The 21,421-nt window shown below is 42.9% G+C and overlaps 1 protein-coding gene across 1 annotated transcript in view; it reads right to left on the bottom strand.

Moving 5' to 3' along the window:
• LOC127429560 (anthrax toxin receptor 2-like) overlaps positions 1-21,421 on the bottom strand; it is a 100,781-nt gene that overhangs the window by 43,054 nt on the left and 36,306 nt on the right. The window contains exons 13-16 of the mRNA XM_051678681.1: positions 10,090-10,134; positions 8,599-8,694; positions 5,210-5,377; positions 4,949-5,029 (exon numbers count right to left, since the gene is read on the bottom strand). Coding sequence (XP_051534641.1) covers positions 4,949-5,029; positions 5,210-5,377; positions 8,599-8,694; positions 10,090-10,134 — 390 coding nt within the window. The remainder of the gene's footprint in view (positions 1-4,948; positions 5,030-5,209; positions 5,378-8,598; positions 8,695-10,089; positions 10,135-21,421) is intronic.

The following is a 21,421-nucleotide window of genomic DNA, read 5'->3' on the forward strand; positions in this document are numbered from 1 at the left end:
TAGTGATGTCAAAAGTTCTTTGTTACCACATCGGTACTAAAATATAAAAAATACTGAGAGCAGTATCTAAAGTCTCAGAAATACTGATGTAAACATGCAGCACAAAAATGTGACAAAATATTGCATCTGTGCATTAGGTCTTGTGCTGTCTATTATATCACTAATATTAATCACACAACAATATTGACAAGATAAAGAAAAAGGCGCTCAATGCTCTTGGCTAGATTACTTTAGTAGCTTTAATAAGTATTAGTGTATTATACACTATATGGCCAAAAGTTTGTGGACACCATATGTGCTTGATGAACATTTGATTTCAAAACCCTAGGCATCAATTTCCCCCTTTGCTGTAATAACCTTCCACTCTTTTGGGAAGGCTTTCCACTATGCTGTATGTAGTAACATGGCTGCAGGGATTTGCTCTCATTCAGACACAAGGCTATCAGTGAGGTCAAGAACTGATGTTGGTTGATGGGGCCTGACTTACAGTTGCTGTTCCAGTTCACCCCAAAAGTGATCAGTGAGGTTCAGGTCTGGGCTTTGTGCAGGCCAGGCAATTTCTGCCACGCCAGACACAGTAAACCATTTCTTTATGGACCTCACTTTGTTCGCAGGGGCATTGTCATGCTGGAACAGAAAAGGGCTATCCCCAAACAGTTGCCACAAATTTGGAAGCACACAAAGCCCAAGCCATTACATAAAGAAACATTAAGATTTTTCTTTACTGGATTTAATGGAGTAACCAAATTAGTTAATTAGAAGGGGGTGTCCACAAACTTTTGGCTATATAGTGTATTATCAAACAGTGAATAACAAAAGTGAATTAAGTAGTTTAATTTGACTTTATTTTTACTACATTTTTATAATTTCTGCTTTTGCTTGTAATAGTGCTATTCAGTTTGTACTCCTTGAAATTAGCATTTTTAAGTTACGGTTACCAATGGGAAATTCTGATGGGTTTTTAGAACAGAGGTTTTTTATTTGTAATAGTACATTTTTTGAGTAAATAAATGAGTAAATTTCATGCCTCCTCTAGTGCTGACACCACTAGCCTTGTATCCTCCACTGTTGACCCTTTCTTTCCCTAACAGACCAATACAGAAATGTGAACACTCAGTTTTTGAAAGCCAGTATTCTAAAAGCCCATTTGAAGATTCAGAGGGAATATAAGGCAAATTAGCCTTCTGGGTTGGCCTATAAATTAACGTCATTATTAAACAGCTCGATTTGTTTCTTTGTTCTTTATTTTTTTCACTGGCTGTTTACTTGTTTTGAATAATTACTTGAGAACTTAATTGAAAAATACTTGAAGTATACATGTTATTGTTCTGATTGCATTTAATAATTACATATATTTTTAACTTTAAATAAAGGAGTGTGTTCAATAGCATATTAGTTTTGCTGTGGTATTGAAATTGGTATTAAGAACTGTGAAATTTCCCTATTTTGGTTTTGGTGTAAACTACAGAAATTTTGACCCTAAATGATAAGGTCTATTCCAAAACTAAGTGAGCTGCCCCGCTGTCGCCTGCCTACAATGGCAGCTGTCTATAGAGGACCAGGACTGCCAAAATACAAAATAAATATATCTTTAAAGAAATGTAAAAAATGAAAAAGTGTATATATAAATAAATAAATGTTAAAATTTGACATAAATGAGTATTTATACTTTTATTTCCTTATTTATTTATTATTGTATTTATTTATTTCCATATTTATGAATTTCCACATGTATTTATTTCCTCATTTATTTTTTCTACATGTATTTATTTTTACATGTATTTATTTCTACATGTATATATGTCCATATTGTATATTTCCACATTTATTTATTTCTACATGTATTTATTTCCACATTTCTGTGTCCGCATGGTAATGAGGGGGCGTGATTTCCACACACCAATCAAGCTCAGAGTGCTCCAGAGTGAAGCTTGGAGGCCACAGTGACATCTTGTGGTTGACAAAATGAAATGCACAGACGGGTGTGTACAAGAAATTGTAAAATGTACCTGTGAGTAGAGAAAGTCAAATAGGAAATTAATTGTCTGTATTGAATTAATTACTTATACTGTAGGTGGGCAAAATGACCAAAATATTATATCACTACTGTTTAACTAATTTTATATCTCTGTAATTCTGTGTACCGAGAGTAACCATACCTGTACAGACTTTGAAAAATCCTGGCTGAGATTTCTAAAATGTCCGGGACGCTGCGGAATACTTTTGCAGATAAATTAAACAGAAACTCATCTTCAATAACATACACTTTGATATTGACAAAAAGCAGCGCGTGAAACGATCCAGTATCCAATTTTACGCAAACGCGCGGATGTTGGCGATAGAAGCTTGCCTTCATTCAGGACCGGCACGTATAGCCAAAGTAGGCAGATCAGTGAGGGTGGCAAAAGGGCAGGGGGAGAGAGGGAGAGAGAGAGAAAGGGAGAGAGAGAGAGAGAGAGAAATGCATGGCTATGCTTTTGGAATTATCACTATCAGATAGGGTGGCCAGATGTCCCATTTTTCCCGGGACAGTCCCATAGCTCACTTTTCCATCGCCCATGGAGGCCACACAGACATCGCATAGCATGTTCATACAAAAAAGCATGTGGATGCTGCTAAAAGTGAGTATGCCACACCAAGTGTTTTGGTGAAGCAAAGTTCAGAATCTGACAAGGTGCACGCAAGTGAAGGACTTTTTGCTTAACATTCTGTTGTGCACGGCCATAGTTTTGCACATTCATGACCTGATAAAGGTCTTGCAGGCCAGGCTGGAGGAATCATTCATACCCTCTGACATTAAAAAGCAGCTGGATGCCCTGGTTGAAGCTGGTGACATGCGAGCGGATGATTTCCATTGTGCAGTGAGAAACTTTTATTCAGCATCGGTGGATTACCTCCAAAATTGGAGCCGCTCATTGCAGAACACAGAAAAACTTGAGTGGGCCCTACTGAGAGACATCCCTGAGTAGAAAGACATTCAGAGCAGCCTCGAACACTTCTACTCCAGGATCCCCGCTCTCAGTTTGATTGACGAAACTACACTCTTTGATGAGTGGGCTTGTGCAAAAAACATTGTCCCTCGTCGTATCACTGAGTGGAACATGAACAAGACGGCCGTGTCTGAGAGATGGACAGACGTTTTTCGTGAGCTGGAGAGCTAGACCATCAACTCTGGAGTCTTAGCCAAGGTCGTGGAGTTTGTTTTATGCCTGACTGGGACATCTGCATCTGTGGATCGTGTGTTCTCATTAATGAACGCAGCATAGACATCGGATAAATCTCGACTCAGTGTAACAGTCATGAAGGCAACGCTTTTCGTATGTCTTAATTTTGGACTGGGCTGGTCTACATTTTACGATAAGCTCTTGAAAGACAAGTGCACACTGAGAAAAATTGCTGCCAGCGAAAAGTACAAGGTGACAACAGTTACAGATGTGGATGCACCCCCTACTTCACATTAATCTGCGCCTAGGTAAGGATACGTCAATTTCATTTTTGCTGGGAGGGGGCTGTCCCGTTTTCCACAAGCAGGAATCTGGTCACACTACTGTCAGATTAACACGTCATTAACCTGTTTCTAACCAAAATTCTCTCCTTCAATCTACTCTCCCTCCACTCTTTAGTACATGTCCACTGGCATTGAAGAAATCCACTCAATGCCCACAACTCTAGACAGCTGCCACTTTGCGGCGCATCTGTAATATGTAGGCCTACAGCAAGTGTGTATTGTCTATTTTTGCTTTCTGTATAATACGGTCAATAAAATCATCATGTAAATGCACAAAAATGGGAATGATCATCAATATATTTACACGGGAATCATAGGATTGCACGTTGTAAAGTGTAAAGTTGCACAGTTGATATTAAACAAGATGCTCAGTGGACACGCACCTTTCAGGGCATTTTACATGGCACACAGTAACAGAGGGTTGCCACTTCATTTTCGATTGGAGAAGGTGACAGGAGGCAGAACTGAGTGTGACAATTGAAATTCTTAACAATATAATACATATTTGCATTTTTCAAGATAATCCTCTTGGATACTGAAGGATGGTCTACTGATTAATAAAGAGCATCTCTCATTCAAACAGAGCTCACGCATGCACATGTCTTCTCCATACTGTACATTACACAGTGAAACACTAACACAACCTCTCATATATTGTAGGTACAGATATGCAGTAATTGTATTATCAAAACAACAACACTTTGACAGTAATTTTGAGGTCAATATGTTTGTTTTCTGTACATCATAACTGTGTGTGTGTCAAAAAAGCAAGGTCTCTGGTTTAAATAGTTTAAACATTTTGTGTGAAAGTCAGCTTTCTATTATTTTAAACTTTTTTTTATCTATACTTCTCAATATTTAATTGTTTAAAAGTAAATTTATAATCAGAATTTCTCTCACTTTGTACACTATTTTAGATGTATTTTTATACGAGATTATCACAGTGCACGTTAGCTGATTTCAGCTACTATACTTCTGTAGATATCTGACCCCACAGTGTAGGCAAACCTGACCCATGAATACACATCTTTGTTCTCAGTCATGGCGGGGACCCTCCATTGTCATCTATTGTTTTCTATACTGAGCTATTGATATTTTCTATCCTCTAACTTTACTTCTCAACCTACAGTAACCCTCACAGAAACCTTTTTGCATTTTTACATTTTCATTCAGTCACTATTTTGTATGTTTACTACCCATAATATAGATGATTTCAGGTTTTACAGTCCTTGTGAGGACATTTGGTACCCAAAAAAAACCCTAAATATTACAGACAATACTTCCTGTACTGTTACAACACACACTAATGACCCATCATGCTCCATTTCCAGCACTGGATTTCTCAAATTTAAAATTTGAGAAATCAAATTGTAAAAATTTTGAATCATGTTGTGAAAGACTTTGTGTATTTTGCATCACGGTAAACTGTCAGTAGCATACCTGGTCTGCTGTAGTGGGACGCATGAGTGATACTCTGTCATATTGCCGCTGCAGAAGAGCCCACAGCGCCTCAAGGCGGCCCTGTGAGGAAACAAGAAATATCAAGATGTGGGCACAGCTTGGTTTCCTGTTTTCAAGCACAGACATTAAACCAAAGCTTATAGAATGGCACTTTCAGGTAGAGATTTAAAATGAAAATGAAGAAAGGGTGTTGAAAAAGAAATTTGTGGTTTGTCTCAGTGGTGATAAGAAGCGACATACCCTGATAGGAGTATACCATTTGGATTCATACTGATGGTATGTGGGTGAGGATGGGGTTGGCTTTTTGATCATGGGTTCTTCTGTCTCCTCTGGTACTGACACCACTGCATTCTTGGCCTTCTCTAGTCTTGCCCCCTCCTCTGTTGACCCTTTCTCTCCCCAACGAACCTATGAAGAAATTTGAACATTCAATAGTCTAAACTTACTAGAGACAAGGGCTGTACCAAATCTTACATTTCATGAGAATAGTACATTTAAAATTTAAAAGAAGTTTAAAGGGATAGTTCACCCAAAAATGAAAATTCTCTTTTGGAACTTCAAAGTTCTGGCCACCATTCACTTGCATTGTATGGACCTACAGAGCTGAAATATTCTTCTAAATATTTTAATTTGTGTTCAGCAGAAGAAAGAAAGTCATACTCATCTGGGATGGCATGAGTGTGAGTAAATGATGAGAGAATTTTTATGTTTGGTGAACTATCCCTTTAAAGTAAAAAATATCTAAGTTGTGTAACTGTCCGATTACAATAAAATAAATGTCTGATTAAAAGCTGAAATTCTTAAAAAAAAAAAAGTTTGCATAAGTAGTTTGAAATCATATTTTATTATTTATTTTAAAAAATAGCAGTGAAAAATTTTTGTTTTAAAATTGTATTCATATTTATTTTTAAACTTGTGGTCTAATCAAAGATAGTGGGGTGTAACCAACATACAGGCTGGGATTTTTCCCCTTTTTCTCACAATGTGCTTTTATGTCCTTGTGGTCGTGTAGTGATTCGCCTCAGTCCAGGTAGCGGAGGACGAATCCCAGCTGCCTCTGTGTCTGAGACCGTTAATCTGTGCATCTTATCATGTGGCTTGTTGAGCATGTTGCCATGGAGACATAGCCTGTGTGGAGGCTTCATGCCATTCACTGTGGCAACCATGCTCAACTCACCATGCACCCCACCGAGAACAAACCACATTATAGCAACCACGAGGAGGTTACCCCATGTGACTCTACCCTCCCTAGCAACCGGGCCAATTTGGTTGCTTAGGAGACCTGGCTGGAGTCACTCAGCATGCCCTGGGATTTGAACTAGTGAGCTAGCAAACTCCAGGGGTGGTAGCCAGTGTATTTTACCACTGAGCTACCCAGGCCCCACAGGCTGCCATTTTAAAACAGAGAGGACCCTCATGACTGAGTGTCAGGGTCATTATGTTTTAAAAAATATTTGATTAATTTCTTTATGAAAAGACACATTTTGTTAAGGTCAAATAAAGTAATCCTTAGAAAACTTCTTGATATCAATAACTACAAAATTCAAGATATTTGTAAAATATAATAAAAATAATAATAATAATAATAATAATAATAATTGTTTTAATTTATTTTCACTTGAAGTATTTTAATACCTTTTGGTTACACCATTACACAACTGACAAAGTTGTCAAATACATTTTTTGGAAGAACAAAAAAAAACATTTGTCAAAAATGTACAGCATAAAATCAACATGGACACAAAGATTACAGTTCTAAAAGCTGCATGTGTTTTAAACAAGATTTTAAAATATTTCACTTTCTTAAAAAAAAAAAAAAAAAAAAAAAAAAAAAAAAACTTTTTGTCAATGTATATTTTTTCATGTCAGTAAAACATACATTTAATCTAATATCACTATCTTGCCTCCAAAGTTCTTTTGAGCTATCACATTCTACAGTAACTGTCATGTTGGGAGTCATGAGAAAAGGTAGCTTATCCTTCACATTATGGTTGATTCATCTCATCATATCTCATTTTGCCATGGTAAACCTTCTAGCATGAAAATATTGAGAGGCTTAATTGAAACTGCAGTCCTCAGCTGTAGGTTAAGACACAACAATACAGAACAGGTTTTCTACGATGTCCCTGGACATTCCAAGCTGTGACATATCTCAGTTAATAAAACAGTCCTTACAACCCATATTTCCCTCTTCACATGTCAGCATGTGTTTTAAGTGAAAAGGAAATAGATGACAGGTTGATCTTAGGTACACCTTCTCCCCAGAACCAGAGAAAGCTTCAGGAATGGAGATACGTTGTCTGGATGAATGAAAGCTTTCGAAACATTAAAGAAAGTCCTGCCTCCGTAAACCCTAAGCCTCTCACTCCTATGCACACTCATGGGAAAAGTTGGTGGAAAAATGTTCCCAAGATTTCAAAAGGAACTTCTGTGATAGATCCTTTTTTGGGGGGTTTGGAGAAGGAGCAGCTGAATGTGAAACAAATATCCCTCTTAAAACCAGCTCCTTTTGAGATGGATACAGTGCTAAGTAGCACATTTCAGCTGAACAAAGAAGAATGACAGGACAGAAGTCAGCAAGATGAATTCATCTCATCATAGCAATTCTCAATCCTTCATCGTCAACATGGCTTAAGACAGCGGGACATCACGCAAGCTGAACTGGCAGGGCTCTGTCACGTCAAAACTATCAGTCAGGGGCTGTGCTACATTTAAAGAGATTACTATTGAAAACTTTGAGGTGTGCTGTGCTTGACATCTCAGACATAACGGCTTTCATACTGGCGAGAAGAGTGAGTGCTTCTGTGAGGATCAAAAGAAGAGAATGATATGCTTTCACTTCCCAGTTTGTTTTCATGTTAATCCTCCAGCTGATTTATTTGGAAATCTGGGAAATATATCTCAACCTCAGCAGATAAGCATTCTTACATTTACATTTATTCGTTTAGCATACGCCTTTATCCAAAGTGACTTTTACAAGCAGAAGCATTTGCTCAAACGGTCCAAACCAGTCGCCATGAGAACCATGCGTGATCACACTGAACGCAGGGCACAATCACATCCAGTCACAGTCAACATTTTTTTATGTTTAATGTAGAAGTTTTGTGGAACAATATTTTAGACCAATTAGATTTCAGTGGTCGGGGCTACCAACGGTGAACATACAGAAATAGAAAACAAGAGATCGAAAAAAAATTCCTGGCACTCTCCACTGTCACAGCAGTTTGAGACTAAAACTCAGGTTTACATGGAAGAGATCTTATCATTTGTCATTTTATTGCTTTGCATCTGGTAATGACACGGCGCAAAGGAAAAACAATACAAGCAGCGCTATTCCAAATGGCCAGTGTAACCTAGAATTTAAGTTACCAGAATTAAGTAAATTGACAAAAAAGTACTATTCAGGGTGTGCATATATCCATATAATGTATACTGTATACTCAATGCATGACTAAATAAACATACAAAGCATTAATAATGACAGGCAGGTCATGAAAATTCCTAAGAGAGTGCTGGTGGAAAAATAGTAAATGCTCAAAGACAGCTGTGATAACATGAAAACATTTCCTGTCATGAGGGGGTTACACATCATTGTAGGCATCATTAAAGTGTAATGTCTCTGTGTTCACCTCCATGCGTTTGATTCCACCAGCTCCTCTTCCCCCATAGTAAGATGCATCCACAGTTGGCCACTTCTGCTTGGGTACAGGGTCTGGCTCTGACACCTGAAGCAATAAATATTGACAAAACATTTTAGACATTAATCTTTGAAGAAATTTAACATGAACATACAAACATTTTGTTACATTAAACAAATGTAAAAATAGTTCCTATGAATAAACAGGGTAGTTGTTGCATAATATGTCCATGTTTTTTTTTTTTTATCGACATCAAGATTTTAGGGTAAAATTTCTATAAATATACAATATATGGTGAAGTGCACATTTTAGGTGCACCGTTTTTTCACCATATTTAATCACCTTTTTGGCTCCACTAGTTCATTTTAGACAGATCTCATTTCAGAAGACTCCAAGCTGTCAGTAAAGGGTAACTTTCAACGTACTGAATCATGTGACCAAACGACATGGCGCCGATCACAGCGGAGTTTGTCTTAGGGAGAAACACCAACAAAACTACATCTGGTAAGAAACCTAATTAAGTTTTCACATTGAGAATCAAAAGATTAGAGTCTCTAGTTTCATCTGATAATTGTGATAAACACAGTGTACACTATTGTTTACTTTAGTGCATTTTTTTTCTTATAAATCCTATATTTACTGTGCATTATCACACTGAGAATCAATGGGTTCATCCAAAAGCTGAAAGATTTGCTTTCAGAGGCTTATATGGAGTTAGGCTGAAATAAAGTGCATTTCGAACTGTTCTGAGACCAGTGCTGACAGACAGCACACTGGAGGTGAAGTCATTCACTAAACAGGGAGCAAGGGAGCATCCTATACTGTAGCTCTCTATGCAGCTAAGTGTATTCACTCCTAAAATCTGACCAAAAGTTCACTTTCAGGCTGCAGATGATGTTTGGATCCCTCAACATGTTTGTCAGACATGGAACAATGGTAATCAGTACATAGATTCAGAATTTATAATGTATAATTTTATTTTAGCATGGTTGGCAGTGATTGGATGATGCTGGCCATTACTTTGAATCAGAATTAATTATGCTAATTTCTGATGTAATGTCTGTAACGTCTCAAAAACATGAATAACCAACACTCCTGGAAACATAATAAAGCATTTGATTTAAAAAAAATCTGACTTTCTACGGCTTGGTATTATTTCAAATTTAACAACTTAGTCCCGCTGTCCACATATCTGGGCATACATTTTTAGGAAAACTATTTGCTCTAGATTTTTTGAATGTTTATTATGTGCTACTAGTTACAAATCAAAAAGGGAAATGGAAAATACACACAGCAGTCATGCTCGCGTCTTAATGGGTTAAAATAATTTTAGATGGCGTATAGCATGTCACACCATAGGACATGTTAACTTTCCAAAAGTATTTCTTGTCAACTACCTAAACAGTAAATAAACCTTTTAGAGACTAGGTTTTTCCTTTGTCAAATAAATAAATAAACATAAAATAAATATCTTGTACTTACAGGAGGTGGTGGAGGAGGTCTTTGAGGGGGTGGATCTTTAATAACCTGAGAAAAGTAAAAGAATTAAAATTAACTCATGGGAATAAAGAAATTAAAGTGAGCTGCCTTTAGCACTAATGATTATAATGTGACAGTATTGGGCACTCTAAGGGCCTGATTCACAATTGAACAACTGGAGCCTGGCAAAACCACAATTGATTACAGAGATCTGCTTGTAAACTAACAATGCAGGCCCCTGGTGCAAAATAAAGAAAGCTCCAAAATCAACTTGTTGACAGGGGAGTCTTTGGGGGTGAGCACGGTTGTCCGTTTATCTCTTAATTAATTGGATGAGGTTCAACACTCCCCAGCCATCCCCCCAATCATAAAGTCCTGAGGAATTAATTAGCTCCAATGAAATGCAGAAGGGAAACTTGGGCTTCACTCCAGGCCGATCCCTAGTGCAAAGGAGAGGCAAGATGTCTTCCTGCTGCACTTTCTGTGACTGTGTATCTGTCATGAGAAACACTAAACTGGATTCAGCAGGTGATTCCCTCAGATTCCCTGTTTGTGATTAAATGATTACAGAATTTTCCTTTTTGGGTGAATTATCCCTTAAATGGACAAAAGTGATGTTAAGTTGGAACTTAATTTGGATATTTGTTACAGGGTGAGCCATTTAGCTCATGTGGGTGGGATGATGGAGTTTGAATCTATAATCATTTGACAATCTCATCTCCTGTCTTCTCTTTGGTGACCACAATGTCAATAGATTGGTAAAAAGTGAGGATAAAGGGATAATTCACCCAAAACTGAAAATTATATCATCATATTCTCCCCTTCATGTCCTTCCAAACCTATATGACTTTCTTTCTTCTGTGAAACACAAAAGGAGAAATGTTCACTCTACTCTCTTCCATAGACTATAAGTGGGTGATGACTGGGGCTGTCTCGCTCAAAAAAGCACTATAAAAGCATCATAAAAGTAGTCATCATAAAATATGACTCATTCACTACATCCAAAATGTTCCAAAGAAATCTGATATTTTGTGTGAAGACCAGAGTGAAATTTAAGTCTTTATTCACAAAAAAATCTTTCTTGTCATGGTCACCATTCACTTTCTGCTATACCATTTACTATAAATAAATCATTTTGTGTTCCATGGAAGAAAGTCATACAGGTTTTGAAAGACATGAATATTTGTAAACAATGACATAATTTTGGATGAACTATCCCTTTAAAAGGGCCAACTCCTAGAATGAATGGCTACACCTGTAATTTGAAAAGCTCAGCATACTTGAACACACTTCAACAATCTAGATAAATCGGCTTGGATGTGACCATGTTTCACATGTCAACGATGAAACCCCTTCCACTGCAGACCCATTTCAAAATGGAAGAGAGAGTTGTCTCATTAAACATGAAAGATGGACACACTGCCATTGCAGGTTAAGCATTTACTAAATTAGTTTTCAGGAAAAAATGCCTTTTAATTATCACATATCATAGGGTAGAACAGCCATTCACATTAAAGCACACTGTTACCATTTCACCATTGTTACCATTTTAATGATAGAAAATTATCAGTTAGTGTTAATTAATTGCTCTTTGGCTCATAACAGACTGTCGGCAAATCCAGTCATATACATGTGTGGGGCCCCAGCATGCAATGATTACCATAACTTTAGACAGAACCTTGTGCTAAAGGATTAGCTGTTTTATTGAGTAATTAAAGGGCAGATTTATATATCCGAGACATATTGTGGGATAAATAAGGCATTACACAAATGACATTCTGGCTGTTAGGTTCTCAAACTACCTGACAGACAGATGTGGTGTCAGGGCAACCCTACAAATGCAACTCGGACAATGAAGTGCACATAATTAAATCCAAAATGCCAATATATTTAGCCATCAGACACTTGCATGAGAGGCTAAGAACTGGTGGCACAGCTGTGGAATCGACCAATCACAGTGCAGTGGTTCAATGTCCCCATATGGCTGTTGGGATAATTGTCCAATTGGAGTTTATAATCTGTTCATTTCATCTCTCTGAACACACTGTGGTGTCAAGCTGTTTCCCAGGCTTAACATGATCATGGACAAGTAGCAAGTAGCATATTTGCAAATTAAAATGGTGCATTTCAATTAACATAAAATTAACCTGTTTGTAGTAAAACAGCAGATTAATGATCTGAGAGGGTGTGTTATCAGAACATAAAGATCAGATGCTTGTATTCTAAGACAATGTGCAATCACAACAGGCAATTTAAAAGCCGAAGAGTGTTGGATGTTAAAATACGTTCTCTTATCCTAACTTCAAATGCAGAGACAACTTATCTTGACTATAACTTAAATATGAAGTTATTTGTAGGTTGATTTTCTTGAATGTATAAACACTTTTTGGTGCTATTAACATTTGAGCATCCCAACCAGCCCAACACAGCATTATTGGCTCAACCAATGGGGTGAGTTTGGGATGGGACTATCTGCTTGCCGACGAGGGAGTGTTCAGGAAACCTGTTTGAAAACATTATTTTTGAAAAAAAAAAAAAAAAAAAAAAATGCCGCAGAAACACTTCACCTTTAAATAAACTTCCTTGACAGACACGTGTGCTGTCTTGGTTTGACCTTGTCAAAAACACAAAACTTAATTTGACCCTCCACTTTCTTACGACCAAAATCAAGTCAAAATAGCCACATTTGATTTGACACATATTTGGAAAAATAACAAGTCTGCCAAAAGATGTGTTTGTGTGTGTTGGTGTAGCAGTGTATATTGATGCGTGTGTGTATTTTTGGGGGGATGCGAGTACTTCTGTATTTCTCTGATTGCTGAAAACTGGCAAGGCTGAGTTTAAATATTAGCAAAGGACACATGGCCCTTCTCTTGTGCCGGGGTCCCTGATGGAGAGGAACAGCAGCTCCTCCACCAGGACAAACAGGGCCTTGTCCAGACATGCTGCGGGGGGTTTACATTTTAATGCCTTTGTTGGTTTTCCAAAATATGCTTCCATCTCATCCTGGAATGGCTCCCACCAGGTTTTCAAAGAGATGTGGTGCATTTAATTTGGTGGTGAGGAGATGCTGATTTCCACAGCGATACTCGCCAGTCTCTGAATCCTAGATATTTCGGAAGTGCACCATCTGTATGTATAAGCTTGTTAAAGCCACAGAAGTGTTGCTGCTTTTTTATTTTAATTATTATCCTAAGTATAGGAGAGTGAACTTTTCTCTTTGTTTTGTAATATGTGTCTCTTAGGCAACTGAACATGTGACATTGTATTTTGTATGTGGGTACAAAAAATCAAACAACTGCTTGGTAATGTAAATCAGGAGTATTCAACTGGCGGTGAATACAATAGGCTGTGTCGTCATGTCAGTGTCATTACAAACCAAAAAAGTAAAATAGACAACAAAAACCATCAGTTCCGAAAAGAATAGGCTGACAACTAGTTGTTCACGTTGCAGAAAGCAATTAGTTCTCAACCAGTTTGTTTAAGCAAAGAGACTATAACCATAGTGTTGGAGTACAATTTAAAGAGTCACTGTAAGTCAATGCACAGCTCTTGCATCAGTCTATCAGATTTTTTCTCTCTGGACCAATTTTAAAAGCATCTTCTGATTGAATTTACAAAAAAGTTTTTGTCATTTTATTTCTCAAGTTTAACTGGTTGTTCCCTATCTGTCACTAACTTGACGTTGTGTCAATGTAGTGACACTAGGGGTCACCCTTGGGAGCCCCAAACTCCTCTGCTTTTTTGAAAAAAGGCCAATGGGAATTGGTGAGTAGAATTTGCATGCCACTACCACAGACATACGGGTATAAAAGGAGCTGGTATGCAACCACTCATTCAGATTTTCTCTTCGGAGCCGAGCGGTTGTATTCAGTGCACTGAATTAAATTTCTCTCCAAAGACACACCTCAAAACTGCTGGATTTATGGCGCATTTCAGCAGCTTCTCCCCCTCTGTACCCGTGGAGTGCAGAGAATGCCCCTGGGCGCCTCGGCAGAGCGAAAAAAGAGTATATTCTAAAAGAGTATATTTTCATTCACAAAAAGAGCGGCACACACAGAATGTCTTTTTAATGCCCTTCCGTTTGTGTGTTATTCCTGGTTGCGGTCTCTCCGCTTCTGACGGCCACGATCGCTGTCTTGTGTGTCTGGGCGCTGCCCACGTGGAGACATCGTTCGTGGATGGGACATGTCCTCATTGCGAGAACATGATCATGGCAACATTGCGGTCGCGGCTTGCTTTCATAAGAAAAGCAGCTCCCCGCACCGGTCCTTCTACCTACGGGTTTGAGGCCGCATTGGTTAGCACTGGGGGCGATTTGGGGACATCAATGGGACCACCTCCGCCAGGTATCCCCCCACAGACCTCCCATTAACCAGCACGCTCGCTTGCCCCGGTCGTGTGCTCGGACGAGACCACTGCTCATCTCAGGGTGAGTTCGACCTCTTGTTCGGAGCCCAGGAAGATGATGAGTTATCGAGCGCAGCATCGGAGAGTGGGCTCGTCCAGTTGGACGCAGAGGCTTCGACTGGGCTTCCTCCTTCGGGAATGGTCGCCCAGTCTCAGGCCGACGCGGAAATGATGGACATGCTTTCCCGGGTGGCCGCGAGCGACGGGCTAGAGTGGAACCCTCCACTATCCCCTGAACTCTCGCGGCTCGATGATTGGTTCCTGGGCTCGGGGCGACACCCACAGCCCACCCCCGTTCCTTTCTTTCCGGAAGTGCATGAGGAGCTGACAAGGTCGTGGGAGGCACGAGGCCTTTTACTGCCCGGTTCCGGTCTTTCAGCTCTCCCGCTCTCACTACACTCAATGGTGGAGCGGCCAGGGGGTATTCGGTGATCCCCCAGGTGAATAAGGCACTCGCGGTACACTTGTGTCCGCAGAGTGCCACCACCTGGTGCGGGCCCTCGAAGCTCCCGTTCAGGGCCTGTAGGTTTACATCGTCCCTGACGACCAGGGCCTACGGTGCCGCTGGACAAGCCGCCTCCGCCGTGCATGCCATGGCTCTCCTGCAAGTACACCAAGCCAAGGCGCTAAAAGAGCTGCACGAGGGTAGTTCTGACCTGGAATTGATGCAGGAACTGCGCTTGGAGACTGACCTCGCTCTCCGGGTGACGAAGGTCATGGCGCGGTCTCTCGGGCAGGCGATTTCCACCCTGTTGGTCCAGGAGCGCCACCTTTGGCTCAACTTGGTTGAGATGCAAGAGGCTGACAAGGCATGGTTCCTTGAAGCCCCCATCTCCCAGACTGGCCTGTTCGGCGAAACCGTCGAGGACTTTGACCAGCTGTTCTCGGTGGTAAAGAAGCAGACAGAGGCCATACAACACATCCTGCCCCAGCGCGGCTCAAGATCCCGCACCCTGTCTGCTCGTCGCCAAGTGCGTCCTCCTGTAGCAACAACACCGGCTCCGCCGCAGCCCGCCCCCGTGGCCCGGCCCCGGCGTGGAGCCCAACGCAGGAAGCAGACGCCACCTGTCCCACGGCCGGCCGCTAAGAACCCGAGGAAGGCTTCGAAGCAACCCTGAGACAGGCGACCCAGGGGCGAGGAGACTTGCTTCTCTGGAGCTGGTGAACAGACCACTCCATCCCCCGGTGGAGGGCCGGGAGGAGAATATTTTGTTTTCTAATTTTTCATACATTTCATACAAAAATTCATACATTTTTTGCCGCATGCCCAAGAGGCTGCGGTACCCAAAAGTTTGACAAAAGAGTGGTTTTCTCGTTTCCTGGGTCACATGTCCAGTGCGCACGGCCGTCGTAACGACCAGCATCCACTGTCCCATTTTTGCAGGTATGGCGCTCCAGCGGCGGACCCCCCGCCCCGTACATCCAGCTGTGGCACAAACACGCCCACTGGTTCTGACAGACTACGGGGACGAGATTCCTCCTCCCCCCTCCTCGGCTTATCTTATGGTGGGCGGCAGGAGCCAGGTAAGTGCTTCAATGTCCCTGGACTCAGCACGGCCACGAGGCATGAGTCCTCTCGACGTGGCACCTTGAGCTCCGCCCCACCACGAGGCCCCACCTGCTGGTACGTCCGATGTGATCCTTCCCTTAGTCCCCCTCGCCCGGGGTTTGGGCGCGTGGCTCACGCTTTCCAACCCATCGCAATGGCTGACCCGGACCATCCGACTCGGCTACGCGATTCAGTTTGCCAGGCGCCCGCCCATGTTCAGCGGTGTCCGCTTCACCTCGGTGAAGGGCGAGTATGCCGCTACCTTGTGTGCGGAGATCGCTACCCTTCTGCGCAAGGGAGCGATAGAGCCTGTCCCTCCAGCCGAGATGAAGAAAGGGTTCTACAGCACTTACTTCATCATACCAAAGAAAGGTGGTGGGTTGCGACCAATCCTGGACCTGTGAGTGCTGAACCGGGCTTTGCACAGACTCCCATTCAATATGCTGATGCAAAAACGTATTTTAGCAAGCGTCCGGCATCAAGATTGGTTCGCGGCGGTAGACCTGAAGGACGCATACTTCCACATCTCGGTCTTACCTCGACACAGACCCTTCCTGCGGTTTGCCTTCGAAGGCCAGGCATACCAGTACAAGGTCCTCCCCTTCGGCCTGTCCTTGTCCCCTCACATCTTCAAGAAGGTCACAGAGACAGCCTTTGCCCCCCTAAGGGAAGTGGGCATCCACATCCTCAACTATCTCAACGACTGGCTAATCCTAGCTCACTCTCGAGAGTTGCTGTGCGCACACAGGGACCTCGTGCTCCGGCACCTCGGCCAACTGGGGCTTCGGGTCAACTGGGAAAAGAGCAAGCTCTCCCCGGTTCAGAGCATCTCTTTTCTCGGTTTGGAGTTGGATGACGGCGTGCCTCACGAACGAGCGCACACAGTCGGTGCTGAACTGTCTGAAGGCGTTCACTTTTTCAGAGGTTCCTGGGGCATATGGCATCCTCAGCGGCGGCCACACCTTTCAGGTTGATGATTATGAGACCGCTTCAGCACTGGCTTCAGACTCGAGTCCCGAGATGGGCATGGCGCCACGTGACACATCGTGTGGCCATCACGCCGATCTGTCACCGCCTTTTCAGTCCTTGGACCAACCTTGCATTTCTACGGGCAGGAGTTTCCCTAGAACAGGTCTCCAGGCGCTTTGTGGTTACAACAGACACCTCCAAGATGGGCTGGGACGCCGTATGCAACAGGCACACAGCCGCCTGCTCCTGGACTGGCCTGCGGCTGCATTGGCACATCAACTGCCTAGAGCCCTGCGGAGGTTCTGGCTGTTGATCCAGGGCAAGCACGTGTTGGTCCGGACGGACAACACAGCGATGGTAGTGTACATCAACCATCAAGGTGGTCTACGCTCCTGTTGCATGTCACAACTTGCCCACTGTCTCCTCCTCTGGAGTCAGCAGTGCCTCAAGTCGCTATGAGCCACTCACATCCCGGGCGACCTCAACACCGCAGCGGATGTGCTGTCACAACAGGTTACCCTCAGGGGAGAGTGGAGACTCCACCCCCAGGTGGTCCAGCTGATTTGGAGTCTATTCGGTCGAGCACAGGTAGACTTGTCTGCTTCCCGGGAATCCTTCCACTGCCCGCTTTGGTACGCCTTGAACGAGGCACCCTTCGGTATAGATGCGCTGGTACACATAGCTGGCCCTCTGGACTACGCAAATACACCTTTCCCCCAGTGAGCCTACTTGCACAGACCCTGTGCAAGGTCAGGGAGGATGAGGAGCAGATCATCCTAGTAGCACCCTACTGGCCCACCCAGACGTGGTTCAAGGACCTCACGCTCATCACGACAGCCCCACCCCCCCGGCAAAGTCCCCTGAGGGAGGACCTTCTTTCTCAGTGACGGGGCACCATCTGGCACCCGCGACCAGACCTCTGGAATCTCCACGTCTGGCCCTTGGACGGGACACGGAAGACCTAAGTGGCCTACCACCCGCGGTGGTAGACACGATCACTCAGGCTAGGGCTCTCTCTACGAGGCGCCTGTATGCCTTGAAATGGCGTCTGTTCACTAAGTGGTGTTCTTCAAGACCCCCAGAAATGCACAGTCGGATCGGTACTTTCCCTCCTGCAGGAGAGGCTGGAGGGGCGGCTGTCCCCCTACACCTTGAAGGTGTATGTAGCCACTATTTTGGCTCATCACGATGTAGTAGATGGTAAGTACTTGGGGAAGCATGACTTGATCATCAGGTTCCTGAGAGGCACTAGGAGGTTGAATCCCTCCAGGCCGCGCCTCGTCCCCTCGTGGGATCTCTCTGTAGTCCTTCAGGGTCTACGGGGAGCTCCCTTTAAGCCCTTGGAGTCAGCTGAGCTTAAGGCACTCTCTTTGAAGACTGCACTCCTGACAGCACTCACTTCCATCAAAAGGGTAGGGGACCTTCAGGCGTTCTCTGTCAGCGAATCATGCCTGGAGTTTGGTCCGGGTTACTCTCACGTGATCCTGAGACCCTGACCGGGCTATGTGCCCAAGGTTCCCACGACCCCTTTTAGGGATCAGGTGGTGAACCTGCAAGCACTGCCCCAGGAGGAGGCAGACCCAGCCTTGGTGCTGCTGTGTCTGGTGCGATCTTTACGCATCTAGTTGGATCGCATGCAGAGCTTTAGAAGCTCCGAGCAGCTCTCTGTCTGCTTTGGTGGACAGCGGAAAGGAAGCGCTGTCTCCAAACAAAGGATCGCCCACTGGATCATTGACGCCATCGCGATGGCATATCAGGCTCAGGACATGCCACCACCTGCAGGGTTATGAGCCCACTCTACCAGGAGTGTGGCGGCCTCCTGGGCCCTGTCCAGTGGCACCTCTTTGGCAGATATCACCTTGGCGAGGTTCTACAATCTCCGGGTTGAGCCGGTCTCGTCCCGTGTATTGGCAGGCACGAGCAGGTAAGTTCTGGGACAGCTGGCCGGGTGTACCACTTGCACATAGCGCCTTTCCCCTCCCTTGAGGTGAAGACGTGCGCTCTTGACTCCCAGTCATGTTCACAGACTGTGATCCCTGGGTGACTTTCCTCCTTAGCCCTCTGGCAGTTGAGTTTGCGGAGAAACTAGCTGCCGGCCCAGTACGTGCGCTAATGAGGCCCTGTATTGGGGTAAGTGATCCACATGTACTGGTTCCCCGAAGGCGACCCCATGTGGTATCTTCCGCAAAATCGTTTCTCTGTCGGTAAACTGCATCTTCCTTGGGCAGAGGCCCTTCTGCCCCCGGTCACCATGCTTTGTAGAAACTCCTCCCCCTTCGGGTAGGACCTACCATGGGACCTCTCCACATGACATACTTCCGACAAGACTCAGTAAGACCATGTGACGTATTCCACTCAAAATACCCCCCCCCCCCCTTTTTTTGGATGGGGTGTGGTCTCCGCGGTGTCTTCCCCTTGGGAGGGACACCCCCCGATGTAGACACTTATGGCTCCCAGTCGGTTAACAAATTCCACTCTTTTTGGGGAGGAAAAAAGAGGAAAAGAGGCCTCAGCTGGGCTAGACTGTCCCTATTGTTGGGCAGTCGACTTATTCCTGAAGGACCGTTCAACGCTCATAACAGCGTTGGGGGAGGTTACGTGACAGCCTGGTCTGCTGGCTACGAGGCACACAGCGGTCTGCCCATCTCGCACCGCCAGTTCACATAACACAGTTCAGATAGTTGTGGTGTTTTGTATAGGGACCCCTAGTGTCACTACATCGACACAATGTCAAGTGAGTGACAGATAGGGAACGTCATGGTTACTTTCGTAACCTCCGTTCCCTGATGGAAGGAACGAGACGTTGTGTCCCTCTTGCCACAATGCTGAACTACCCGCTGAAATGGCCGGGACCTGGTCTCGGCTCCTCAGCACAAAACCTGAATGAGTGGTTGCATACCAGCTCCTTTTATACCCGTGTGTCCGGGGGAGTGGCATGCAAATACCACTCGCCAATTCTCATTGGACTTTTTTCAAAAAAGCAGAGGTGTCTGGGGCTCCAAAGAGTGTCCCCTAGTGTCACTACATCAGCACAACGTCTCGTTCCCTCCATCAGGGAACGGAGGTTACGAAAGTAACCATGACGTTTCTCAAGACAAATAAAATGTAAAGCTATGAAAGCTGATGTTTTTTTTTATGTAGAGAACAAATCACAGAACTTTTAATGCTAATTCACACTGCTCCAAAAACAGTAACAAACATCAAATTCCAACCGTCGTTGAGGTTTGTTGGCTCTGTGTGATCACCCTACTGGTGTTTGTTGGGGCCAGTGTTGGGTAAGTTACTTAAAAAGTAATCCAATACAAATGACTAATTACTTCTCTGATATTATAATCAGATAGCTTTACTGATTACTTATTTGAAAAAGTAATCACATTACTAATTAATTTACTTTTAAGTTACTTTCTAAAACACAAACATAATGTCTATTTTTTCCTTGTTCATTGTCGCACAAACTTTAGCTGTCACAAAAACACAAACATACGAACATATGAACATACGAATTCATATTTTAATTGTATTATACAGTACATATATATATATTTTTTTAGAAATATTTACTACCTAAGTAATGTACTCACTGCTGAAAAGACCAGCTTAACCAGCATGCAATTCCTATGCTGGTCTAGGCTGGTTTATGCTGGTTAGTGCTGGTTTGGTGTTGGTCTAGCTGGTTGACCAGCATAGCCATGCTTTTCACCAGCTAAACCTTGCTGGTGAAGCTTGTTGACCAGCATGGTCTTTCTGATGAAGCTGGTTAAGCTAGTTTAAAAGCCTAGTGGGGACACCAGCACACCAGCATCCCATGCTGGGGGACCAGCACCCAAAACACATCATAAGCTGGTGACCAGCATTCCTAGTCTTTTTAGCAGGACTTAAAATAAATTACTTTCATTGACAGTCAGTAACTGTAATCTGATTGCAAAAATTTAAAATGTAATGCATTACACTACTTTTTGTGCCTAACAGTAATTAGATTACAGTAACTAATTACTTTGTAATCCAATTACATCCAACACTGGTTGGGGCAGTGTGAAAAGGTCAGTTGTGTTTCTCAACATTCTCAACAAAAAAAACAAAAAAACTTAGAATGTTTTAAATGGTTAAGTTTGTTTGTGCAGTGTGAACCAGCCTTTATCTGTAGATTCTAGCTTTTTTTGACATTTGATTAAATATTTTGGCTTGACCCACAAGCCCCAATTATGTTTTTGCCCTGGTTTTTGTCCTGATGTAAATTCTAGACAATTAAAAATAGAGATGAAAGTCATAAATAACAGGAAGAGAGCTTCATTTTTCTGCTCTTTGCACATATGCAGCAGTTCTATATTTCTAGCAGCTGTCTTGCATGTGTCAGATGAATATTCAGGATGTGGTTATGCCTGTTCTTGTGTATAGTACTTCCCTTAA

The sequence above is a fragment of the Myxocyprinus asiaticus genome, chromosome 3 (assembly GCF_019703515.2).
Source record: "Myxocyprinus asiaticus isolate MX2 ecotype Aquarium Trade chromosome 3, UBuf_Myxa_2, whole genome shotgun sequence".
NCBI lineage: Eukaryota > Metazoa > Chordata > Actinopteri > Cypriniformes > Catostomidae > Myxocyprinus > Myxocyprinus asiaticus.